Source organism: Camelus dromedarius, chromosome 25, assembly GCF_036321535.1.
Source record: "Camelus dromedarius isolate mCamDro1 chromosome 25, mCamDro1.pat, whole genome shotgun sequence".
In the NCBI taxonomy this organism is placed as follows: Eukaryota; Metazoa; Chordata; class Mammalia; order Artiodactyla; family Camelidae; genus Camelus; species Camelus dromedarius.
This window is the reverse complement of record NC_087460.1, coordinates 18935039-18947243: the sequence shown is the minus strand read 5'-3', so window position 1 is coordinate 18947243 and position 12205 is coordinate 18935039. Positions and strand designations below refer to the sequence as shown.

The following is a 12205-nucleotide window of genomic DNA, read 5'->3' as shown; positions in this document are numbered from 1 at the left end:
CCCAGTCCTGTTTTTCTTTTGGATTCTTTTTTTTTTTTTCCAAGCAGGAAAGAGAAAATAAAAATTTGACCTTAGCATACTTAACCTCAAATAAATTAACATGTGGAATGAAAATCAGACAAATAAATCAGGGTGTGGATATTCCAAAAGGAAATTACAAACTGGAGCACATGATACAGTGTTACTTGAACAATGAAATGTCTTGAAAGGTATTCAAACAATGAAAAATTAACAGCATTCTTAACTTTTGAAGAGACTATACAAAATTGAAAGTAAATAACTGGAATAGAATATAAAACCAAACTTTAGTTACATACATCTTACATCACTGGATCTTTAGTTGAGATTGAAGTTTAAGAGCAGTGGACCAGAGAGCGTGTATCTGTGCCTTAGACACTTACTGAATGTTGTTGTTTCCAAACAGCTTTCCATAATACTGTGCCTTTCAGAGATACTGTTAGGGGACGGAGGGACCCCCTAAATTAGGAAGCCCACCAAAGTGTGGGTTCTTGCCACCGACTGTGAAAGAATTTGCAGAGCAGAGGCAGAGGGATGAAGTGAACAGCTGCTTTATTGCTCAGAAGGGGAAAAGGAAGGAAAGCGCTTGAGCAGGGAGCAGGGAGAGGGGCCCCGGCGGGGAGCCGTCAGCCAAGCCGGGCGGCAGGGACAGCTCCCGCCCGGGTCGGGCTGCGTGGACTTCTACGGGAGGCTTCCACCATCATGTCCTCCTTCCGGGCGTGATGGAGCCAATCAGTCCTTGTTCAAGTCCTCGTATGGACTTTTCCAGTCGTTGTCATGGCAACCGTCAACTGTCATGGCGCTGGTGGGTGTGTCACTTAGCAGCTAATACATCACAGGGAGCGTATAATGAGGCTCAGGGCCCCCTGGAAGTCACATCCTCCACCATCTTGGGCTTAGTTGGTTCTAACCAGTTCTTGTTTCTTCTCTGCAGCTGCCTCCGGAGGTTTAGATAAGAGTACTTGGTTTCTATTTGAGGGAGTGGCCCGGGGTCTGATCCTGGGGGCAACGGCCTTGGTACCAAAAAGGAAAGTTGCTTTTAACCAGAATGCCTGCAATCTGGTGGACCCAGCATCGCCCCACCAAAAAGTATCTCCAAAGATTCTGTTCAGTCATGAACGTTTTAAAGGGAAACGAAGGAATACGCTCATCTAATTGTTGAGATAGGAGGTCAGAGTCATTGCCATCCCCCAGCGCCTGCAGGCTTGTCCTAACCAACAGCTGGACTCATGGAGGCCTGGGGGACGTCAGCTTCTCTATAAACAAGAGGCAGAGGAGGGGGCACAGGGTCCTGCTCCCCTTCAATACCATGAGTGCTCTATATGGCAGGAGACACATTTCCCCAAGGGGTAAGGATCTCAGTAGCCAAGTTTCCTGAGTATTGACTTTATTTCACCCCTGTCACTGAGAAGTAATTCCCATAAGATCATAGCTGAAGGGACTGGCCCAAGGATAGAAGGAGAAATTCCTCTAAATGGTAGCTCTGATTTGCAGCAGTATATTTATTTGCTGCAGGTTGAATGACTTATGGATTATTTGGGAAAAGAAATAGATTTACAGGAACCATCTGACTTTTAACACTTGAGAACCCAACTGATTCTGTGATATTTCTTTTAAAAAGTAATTTACTATTTACTTTATTTCTTCCACCCTCCCTTTCTTCAACTGTAAAATAGCACAGTAATTCTACTTGAAGAATTAGAGGGTTAAGTGAGATCACGTATGAGAACGCACTCTCAAAAAGTAAAGTGTCTTAAATACCTCCTACATATTTTTGGACGCGTTTTCTTTTTTCTCCTGGCTTCTGTTTTTCACGTCGGCAACTGTTCCCTCGCAGTGATGACTTCCTGTTGCGTGTTGTTGGTGTTCATTCTTCAGAGACAAGATGACTGGGAACGCGGGTGGAATGATAATGTCCTTAGCTACCTACGTTATTCATTCTGCTTAAGGAAATGCCACTAGATAAAAATGAAGAACCCCCTAAATGCTCATATGAATGTGTTTATCAAGAACGTAGACCATCCAGTGCTTGGGAAAAAAAAAATCCTCTTCAGCTCATAGAATTGTACCTCTATACCTAGATTTTTTTTTTTAAGGAGGAAAAAATCAACTTCCTGAGACCTCAGAACTATTTAGCAATGTAACACATTTTCTTGGTAATAAATTTTAAAAGTTGAACTCACTAAAATAAAAATAATGATAATAATAAGAAGAGGAGGAAGAAGAAGGAGGAGGAGGAAATAGCAAGAGAACCTCTATATACAATAGAAATGTTGAACAAGACTGTGAGCAAGAAAATCAAGGGACTGTTCACGTTGGTCTTAAAAAAGCAGGCTGGAAAATCACTGCTCTGCTCTAATTCATTGCAGTGTCTGTCAAGGTTGTTTAGATGGGGAAGGGAATAGTCACGAACAGAACTTTTGTAAAACCTACGTGTAGAAGTCAAAGTCAAGACCGACTTAATTTCTTCCGACAATGGATGTAGCAATGTAGACCTCTCTTAAATTATTCATCTTTCCAATAGAAAATTGCCCTCCTGGAGACGTCAGGATTGAGTTAGACCCAAACTAATTCAAACACAAGTTCATTTTAGAAACGAAACATGCAAAAAAAAAAAAAAAAGTTTTGTCCTTGCATAGATCTTCACTAAACAAGAGTACATGTTTTAAGAAAATATCTACATCTATGTAAAACTCAAAATAAAAAGTGAAAATTTTCTTGACCTGGTTGAAGAATCCTTTTCGTGGAATTCAGCTTTGTTTCGTAAATAATGCAATGCTTGCTTGGATTAGGTGAACCAAATCAGGTACCCAGAGAGAGAAGGTCCTGCTAGCAGATCCTTACTATTACCAGGAATAAACAATATCTCACATTTTCCAAGTGGAGGGCTGCGAGTGGAAATGGATTCAGTAAATCACTGTAGATGCCAGCAATCCCCTTCCTGGACGGGTTGGGACTCTGTTCGCACGGAGCCCCTTTGCTGCCCGTGGCTGGCCACCAAGCCCTGCCCTAAGCAGCTGCAGACACGTTCTTGGAGCACGAGGCATGCTAAAGGCCTTTTTCTTCATAATGCTTGTATTTATTTCTCTTTACTTCCCTTCTCACTGCATAGTTCTGTCTTGGAGAGTTCTTGTATTCTGCTTCCGATGTGAAAAAAAGAGAGAGAGATGTGTTTATACTCAGTGAACTTTGAAAGTACGTGCCCTTTCCTTTAAATGGCAGTGGGATTGTGAAATATAAAATCAAAAAAGGTGGGCTGAGAACCAGCTGGAGAGGGCAGCTGTGTGGCAGGGAGCACACTGGAGAAGCTCTTACTGAATTTGAGACTATCCTTTCCCGGACTGAGGGCATTCACCGAGGACGTTTATTTTGAGGGCTCTAAAACCTAAAGAAATAAGAAAAAGACCAAGCGTTAAGAAATTGCCTCCTCTGAGAAGGTAGAGTTCCCCAGGGTGCTTTCTGTTGCTGTTTGTTATCAAAGAAGCGAAGAGAACAGTTCTCACCGTGTTCACCGGACTCCCCCACCACCCTTAAATCTTTTGGAAGTCTGAGCTTTCCTCAACATCCAAAAAATTATTTTTTCCTTGGAAGAATTTAAGCCCTAGCTGTGATGTGCTCTCTGTAACCATTCCCAAAGTAATTCTCAGACACAGCTTCCCAGGAGACTGTTCTGGGCACGGGGATGGGTGGGCAGGTACCAGAGCATTCTCTCTTAGCTCTGATGCCCTGTAGTGGCATCTCAGAGCACCGAGGACTTGCTGTCCCCTGGGAACTGAGAGGTTGGGTGCTAGGGGACTGGTACTGTTGTCGGAGAATAGGTTCTTGCCTCACGCAGGGAAGAATCCAAGAGCGAGGCACAGTAAAGCGAGAGCAAGTTTAACTCCAGAGACACACTCCACCGGGTGGGGTCCATCTCGCTCAGAAGAAAGAGCGTCTTAGCAGATACACGTTCCATAAGCAGAATACAGGCCCTCTCAGAAAGGTGAGAGGGAGAGAGACGGAGAGGTGTAGGGGTGTTTAAAGTGAGGGTACAGCTCAGTGATAGTGTGTGTGCGCCTAGCACGCACGAGGTCCTGGGTTCAATCCCCAGTATCGCCATCAAAAATAAATAAATAAATAAATAAACCTAATTACCTCTCCCCTCAAAAAAAAAAAAAAGAAAAGAGAAAGATATATATGTAAGGTAAAAGCAGATACACACTCCACAGGCGGTGCGGGCTTCTCAGAAGGCAAAAGAGAGAGATCCACCTGGAGGCGAGGACTTACTAGGTTTTATGGGCTCGGTAATTTCATAGGCTAATGAGTAGGCGGGTTATTCCAACTGCTGTGGGGTAGGGGCAGGGATTTCCAGGAATCCCCCCACTGCCCACTTCTTGACTTTTTATAGTCAGCCTGGGAACTGTCATGGCGCCTGTGGCTGGGCCATGGGCTCAAGGTCCACCGGAAGTCAAGTCTTCCGCCATCTTTGTCCTGACCAGCTTGCCCTGTCCCCAGCTGCCGTGTCCTCCCTTTAGAGTCTGTGCCCTGGCCCTTCACTCCTGTTTCAGCACCAGGGAGCCTCAGGTTGCCTTTGCTAACCAAAGGAGACCAGACCAGAAGCAAACAACATTGCGTGTGCTGGCCTGGTGTGTTTGCTTTTTCCCAACTTACTCTCTTAATGTCGTTCTCCGAGTCCCTCTAAAGTCGTTGTGAATAATTAGGGCTCCCAGACCTTGGGAGGATGGAACGTTCTACCCCTTGTCAGTCAAGAGGAGCATTATCCAGAGCGTCTTCCTGGAAATCCTGAGGGGTGTTCATAGCTGTGCTGTAAGGAGTCGGGAAGGGAGGATTACAGGGTCAAATTAATTTAGGAAACTGGGTTAGGCAAAGATTTTTTAAAAAGCAAAAAAAAAAAAAAAAAAAAAGCTATGCAGCTTATCTTCCTTGGCCTTTTAATAGGAACCCTTCTGTCCCCAAATTAAATTGATCTTCTTAGAAGGTACAGAACAGGCTGGGAGAGGACAAGCAAGACATGTGATTGTCAGGAGACTTGACATACAGATCCTGCTTTTATCACGTGGGCATTATCTTTCCCTAAGAGCCAAGGCTTATTCAGAGTCCGCTGGGTGATGGAGACAGCGTGAACCTCTTCGAAGGCTAAATATGCCCGCTCTGATTTCAGCAGGAACAGCTGAATTATGTCGCCGTGCATATTTGCCTTCCTCAGGGTCTCCAGTTAAGGAGGGAAATTGATTCTTTTCCTGAATCGGCATAAATTTGGTTTGCTGATTTAAACACCATCCTTCTTTACATTTGCTTCTAAACATTAGGGTTTCTATTTTCACTTCATTGTGCATTTATATATATATATATTTTTTTCTTTGCCCCACTGGAGGAACTTGAACCCAGGACCTCATGCATGATAAGCACACACTCTACCACTGAGCTATACCCTCCCCCCTGCATTTTTAAAGTTTTAAGTGTTTGTCAGGATTTTCATTCTGAGACTCTATCAGGCCAGGTGGTGCCAGGTTACAGGAGGGGGAAATAAGATAAAATGGGAAAAGGGAGTCAAGGATGAGAGCCATTTAGAGGAGAAAGTTTATTTCTATGGGGAGACATTTGTAGCACCTTCTCAGTAACGGTGGTTCTACGGATGCTCCGATCCAAACATATCCGTGGTGATTCCCTCATCCAAGGAAGTCCCAGCACCTTGTGTAAATAGTGGGCACTGGCCAGCTGTCCACCGTGCCGGAACCTGAGCGCCTGAGGCAATGGGGATTTTCTGTCGAGGGAAGTTGAAAGTAATTGTAGGCTCCAAAGGACTAAGATTTTTTTAACCCCGGTAGATTTGCATGCTGTTTATTTCTGCACCATCTGGGGTTATTTACTTATACCCCAGGTGTTGCTTTTCTGCTGTATTTTCACGTCTGCGGCTGCACAGTTGACCATTAAGGTCTGACAGAGGCACACTGTTGCAGGGCACAACGGGGTGGCCGGTCGGTGAGCCAGTGACACACTGGTTGGTTAAAGAATTTACCAGAGGTTAAGTATAAGAGTAGAAAGGAGTTTGTTAGGGGTACACTGTCATAGGCACGGCGGGCCGCACTGACGAGAGGTCCCTGTGTGAGCCCTGAGGGCCGGTTATTGGGATGTTTTATAAGGTCGGGTCACAAGGTGCCTGATCAGCTTGTGTGCAGGTTTCTGATTGGTTGTAGGTGAGGTAGGACATTTGGGGTCCCTGAAGGGCGGTGGGGTCTATGACTCTAGTAAGGTGGGCTGAAACAGGCCAGCCTGAGCTAGTGTGCGGTTAGGCGTTACCCAGGGCTGTTCATTTGCTAGGGGAAGCACCCCCGGCAAAGAACGTCAGGCAGCCGAGAGCCCAGGAATGGGGTCCTTGGACTCCGAAGGACGTCCGTTGGCCCAACACATATCATTAAAAGAAAGGAAGAATTCAGTGCATCATTTTTGGTTGTGGCATACCTGGGGCTGGGGAGGGTGACGAACAAGCAAATTGTGAGCAGTTGAGAAGTTTCTGAACAATCATGGCTTAATATTTCTAATTTTTCAGGTTGTATCCACGCCACGCAAGTGCCCTGAACAACCTTGGAACGCTGACCAGAGACACGGCAGAGGCAAAGATGTACTATCAGAGGGCTCTCCAGCTCAACCCGCAGCACAACCGGGCTCTCTTCAACCTCGGGAATCTCCTTAAGTAAGTGCAACGAGTGCCTTTGCTCAGGGGACCCTGTCGTTTCTAGAACTCCTTTCCTTCTCAGCACTTATTTGCTCGTGCTGTTGTCCCCTCTTCCTGGGCAGCCTAGTTAGGGTTTTCAGGCTTTGGAAGCATGTAGTATTCATCTGAATAAATTCTACCCTTTATCAGTCAAAAAGAGTATTTCCCACTGCGTCTCTCTGGAAGTGTTCGTCCTGGGAGATGTCCCTAGGTTGTCTGCAGAGGGGAGGGAGCAGGGATGGGTTACATGGTCAAATAAACTTAGGAAATGCTGAGTTAAGAAAGATATTTCCTTTATTGCAAGAGTCTTTAACATGCTAAATGCCCTGTAAATATTCAAGAAGGGACCGCGGAATACAGCATTTCCCAAAGTCCATCATTTTTAGTAGGCATTTCCCAAGTATTTCATGAATATTCCTTGGAAAGTAGTACCGGTCTAGGAAAAGCAGTGCGCTCTGAAAGCGCAGCCCAAAGGCAGTGCCCAGTTTGTGCTGTCGGTAAGAATCCAAGCGAGGCTTGCTTGGAATTAGTCATGGTTTAGCTCTTGCTCATAGGAAGCCCTCCCAGCCGTAATCAGTGGTGTTTGCTCTTCCCTCACGGCCCTGGGAAAAGGTTGATAGTGCAAGTTAGTGTCCTTGAAGACAAAGGGGTACTTCCGCATCTTATGTTTTTGTTAACATAAAGCCTAGGCACGTTGGTGACGGTGCATGTAATGGTAGCAGTGGCGATAATCATAGTGGAAGTGGTGGTGGCTGTGGAATGTAACTTTCTACACTTGAGAAAACAGGTTGAAAACAACAGAAGTGGGGATAAAAAGGTGCAAATGTTTAGAATCAGAGAGCAGTGATGTACTTATCTGTGCGTGTTAGGTGACTGACAGTCCACACGCTTAACGGAATTGGTTTCCGTGACTCTGAACTTCTGGATCGTTCATTTGGTGCCTTAGGGCTAAATGGTTTGCTTTGTTCTTTTATCCTCTCCCTAACGGGTCTGGCTTCATTGCCTCAGCCTCTCCGTGGGGTGCATCTTCACCGTCCTCTTTACTTGAATTTTACGCAGGCGTATAGATACTCGTCCTTTTTCCCAGGGTGCGTGCTGACGCACGTTGTTATTTCATCCTATTTGAACAGAAGCACTGTTGTAAAGTAACCACAGAATAATGTAACATCGTATAAAGTGATAGGCGCCAATCCTGGGATCTGAAGTCTTATTTAAGAATGGCTGTACCCAGGAAACATTATGCTGTACACCAGAAATCGACACGTTGTAACTGACTATACTTAAAAAAAAAAAAGGAATGGTTTCATCCATATGCTGGAATACAAAATCAAGGGAATATTACACAAAAATAAAAAAATACAAAGAAAGTACAATTAAAATGAAAGAAATAAAAGTATCAATCAGCCAAAATGGGAAATGAACTTAATTTTTCAAACTAGATAATTTATCGTTAAAATTTGACACAAAATGAGAATGATGAAAATACAACTGAGAATGAAGGAGTACACACCGTGACAGAAAAGCCACTTTAGTACCAGTAAGTTCCTTTAAAAAAATCATAACAAATCATAGACGTTGGGGAAAATCAATTCTAGCTAATGTAGGTGACGGTTGACAGGCCAATAGGATGCTTTGATCTTACTCTACTATTTTTATGAGCTCTTACTTATTTATGTGACGTTCCAAGGACTCATTTGTAAAAATCGTTGTTGCATCTGTGTATGTCCAACTTACAGCCCAAGTAACTTAGTGGCTACATAAATCTTAACCACTGTCTTTTGGGATACCTGGATTATAGAGTACTGATTTCAAGAATAATGCTGATGAGTAATTTTTTTTTTTTTTTTGACAAAGAAGCCAGCTTTGATGTCCTGAATATGAAAACGACAGCTCTAGTTAAGAATGATATCCTGCAGTTGTGGTGATCGCACTGTGCTGAGCGTGGCTCTACTGGGAAGTGATGGCAGAGGTTCTTTTCAATTTCATCTTGCCCAGACCTGAGCGAGAGATGCGCAGTCCAACCTTCCTTTCTTCAGTTCACATATTATTGCCACTGCCTGTTATCATGAGTTAGTGTCTGTGAGTTAAAGAGGACAAGGAAATGTTTTTTGGAGCATAGTGATGACTAGTTTTGACCTCTTTCATAACCATTTCACTGGCCATTAGAGCTAATCTCCTATCATTCTGTGCAGTGTGACGGATTGATAAGGAACAGCTTTCTACGCCAGCATTCTTAATTTATATTAATTACTGTTGGCTCTGCGTGGAACCTAAAATGTGAAAGAAAATAGACAAGATTAGCATAAATGCTTTATGGATGAAAAGTGCACAAGTGCCTGATGGCTCCAGAGAAGTCGGAGGGACTCCCAGATACTCAGCTAAGATTTTTCTCTCTTTTTCAGTAAAATCAACTCTTTATGATTATCCAAGCCAACAATGCTTTGCATTTGTATAGGACTTTATAGTTTTCTGAGTATCTTTTTTTTTTTAAATAAATAAAGCTCTCCCAGAGGGCCAAGTCCTGAGAGGTTAAGGACGGTGTACAAAGTCACCCTTTTTACCTTCTGCTTGTTCACATTACACCAGAACCAAGTGGCTCCATCTGTGAAGATTAGTCTTACGATCCAGTAGAATGAAGTCATGACAGTAGCTAATATGTACGTAATATTTTCCGGTTTACAGATAAGGGATTTTTATATCCATCATTTAATATATTCTTTAAAATAAGCTTTTGTGAGAGGCATTCATTATCACTCTCATCCCCATTTTGCAGATGAGAAGACCAAGGCTTGGAGATTTCATGTGACCTTGGCTCAGGCTGTGGCTGACCTAGGATTGAGTGCCCGGCCTGTCCTATTCACCGTCCATCACCCATTCTGCCCAAACAGCTCTCCAGTTCAAACATTACTTAATGTTTAGCTCCTCAGTGGCATGTGATTGCCTTTGGGGAGGAAGGACCTTCCTGTCTCTCACAGGGAAACAGTAAAGTTGGTTTACATGATGTCTTTTCGTAGCAGAGAGAGGTGACCCAGAAAACAGCAGAGCTAATCCACATTGAGATAACTCGGAGTTTTCCTTCTGGTATTTCTGCTGCTCAGTAGAAATGGGTCAAAGGCAGAAAGAGGATAAGAATATTTTAAGTATGTTTTATTTGATCCACTTTACTATTTAAGATTTATACTCAATCTATTTCTCATATGGCAGCTAACTTTTAGAAAGTGTGTCCTTTTTTGTCACCTAGAACCTCATGCTCATTCTAAGAACGCAAGTTATCTCCTTAGACAAGAGCAGTTGAGATTTAATCATCCCTGAGTGGAAGGCACCATCGCTAGTCCTGTTTTATCAGTGAGAAAACTAAGATTTGGAGAAGATAAGTTCGGTGCCAAGGTCCCTTTGTGAGGAAATGGAAGTTGTGGGAATTGAACCTCAAATTTTCTGACCAGGGGCCCTTGCCCTTAATCACCACACTTTACTGCCTCCTTGTGCCTCACCTCAGAACTTCAGATACAGCCCAGAGCAGCCCTGCCCCGCAGAAATGTAATGAAAGCCAGAATCTATAATTTAAATTTTTCAAGTAGCCGTATTTTAAAACATAAAAGGGTGAAATTAATTTCAGTAATATATTTTATTTAATCCCAATATATCCAAGATATTCTTATTTAACATGTAATTAATACAGTCAAAATTAATTTTATTTTTAATTTTCTTTAAAAAAATTTTTATTAAAGTGTAGTTGATTTGCAATGTTAGTTTCAGGTGTACAGCAAAGTGATTCAGTTAGACACATACATATGTATACACATAATCTTTTCAGATTTTTTTTCCATTCTGTTATTCCAAGAAATTGAATTATCGTTCTCTGTGAACTGAACATGTAAAAATATTACAGGATAGTATACATTCTTTTTGAATATATACATTCAATTCAATTTGTATATACATTCAATTAATCTTTGAAATCCAGTATATGTTTTGCACAAACAGCACACCTCGGACTGGTCATATTTCAGGTACTCAGTGGCCACGTGTGGTTACAGCTGCCATGTTGGACAGCACAGACCTTTATTAATGACCTTGACTTTGAGAGATATATGAGTCTTTGTCCAGGACAGAAGCTCTAAATCACATCTAAATACAATGTGATTCTGTCAGAGCGTTCCAGAAATCTTTGAGCACTGAGGACAAACTGCATCTGAATTCTTGGAGTCGTGTGACAGACAGCTTTTGACCTGTTGACAGCAGCACAGTCCCCTGACTGTCATCCAAATATATCTGACCTCTTTCACAACCATTTCACTGGCCAATGAAGCTAATCTCCTATCATTCTGTGCAGTGTGACAGATTGATAAGGAACAGCTTTCCACACCAGCATTCTTAATTTATATTAATTACTGTTGGCTCTGCGTGGAACCTAAAATGTGAAAGAAAATAGGCAAGATTAGCATAAACACTTTATGGATGAAAAGAGCGCAATCCCTGATGGCTCCAGAGAACATAATAGAATCCTTTAATTCAGGGCAGGGGAAAATCCTCCGGTGACTGCCTGGGTGAGATGGTTTCTCATGCTCGTTACTGAAGCAGCATATGAAACGAACCTCTCAAAGAATCACACTGTCTCTCCTGTTGCCAAAACTGCCTTCCGTTCACCTAATAGGATGTGGGTGTTATATGGGTGTCAACAGTAACTCTTATCATCAAAACTCAGAAGAAAGTGAAAAAGGACGTCCAATAATTGAATTATGTAGAAGATGAATTTGAGAACAGTGTACATTTGATTTTCTTTAGTCTGATCCTTTAGAAAATGGAATTTCTAAAGAATAAAAGGATGAGGAAAGGAAGGTAACCGTTAGCTTTGAAATAAATTTAAACACTTTGGATACATTTTCTTATAGATTTGGCACTTGCCACATCACCTTTTATTTCACAAAAAGGAAGTTCATACGCTCAGATAGTAGTTCTCCCCAGTCTGCCTTTTACCTGAAACCCCAGAGAATCCAAAATGCCGGTCCATTGGGTAAAGGAAAACTTGTTGAGGTCCTTCCCACAGCAGTAGAGGTCAGCTTCCTGGGGGCAGGTTGTGCGTCGTCCTTGGGGTGAGAGCCTGCTCCCCGTCCCCACCTCCACTGTGACCCATCCCGCTAGGTTACCTCCAGCCTTCCTTGTCTGGAGTCTAACCCCATGGCAGTTTCTCCCCTCTCGTCTTCAGGCAGCTCACACCTGTCTCTCTCCAGCTCTCTGCCTCTAGCTCTTTTGAAGCCCAGTCCAGCAGCTCCTGGACACCATCCCCATCCTCATCACGGCCGTGTCACAGGCGTTTGTACATCCTCCCATCGTCCTCAGGGACTCCAGCATCAGGGCAATGACTTTGCCTTGCTCACCAGCCTGTGCCGCCTCCTTTAGTGAATCCATCCAGTTACATCCATCAGCTGGGTCCTCTGCTGCCTTCACTCCAGAGCCTGCCATTTTTGCTCT

General features: G+C 43.3%; 1 protein-coding gene across 4 annotated transcripts in view; it reads left to right on the top strand.

Moving 5' to 3' along the window:
• Positions 1-12205, top strand: part of TMTC1 (transmembrane O-mannosyltransferase targeting cadherins 1) — a 239030-nt gene that overhangs the window by 179560 nt on the left and 47265 nt on the right. For all 4 annotated transcript variants that reach the window (XM_064479164.1, XM_031443862.2, XM_064479165.1 and 1 more), the window contains one exon: positions 6569-6712. In XM_064479164.1, the coding sequence (XP_064335234.1) occupies positions 6569-6712 (144 nt within the window). The remainder of the gene's footprint in view (positions 1-6568; positions 6713-12205) is intronic.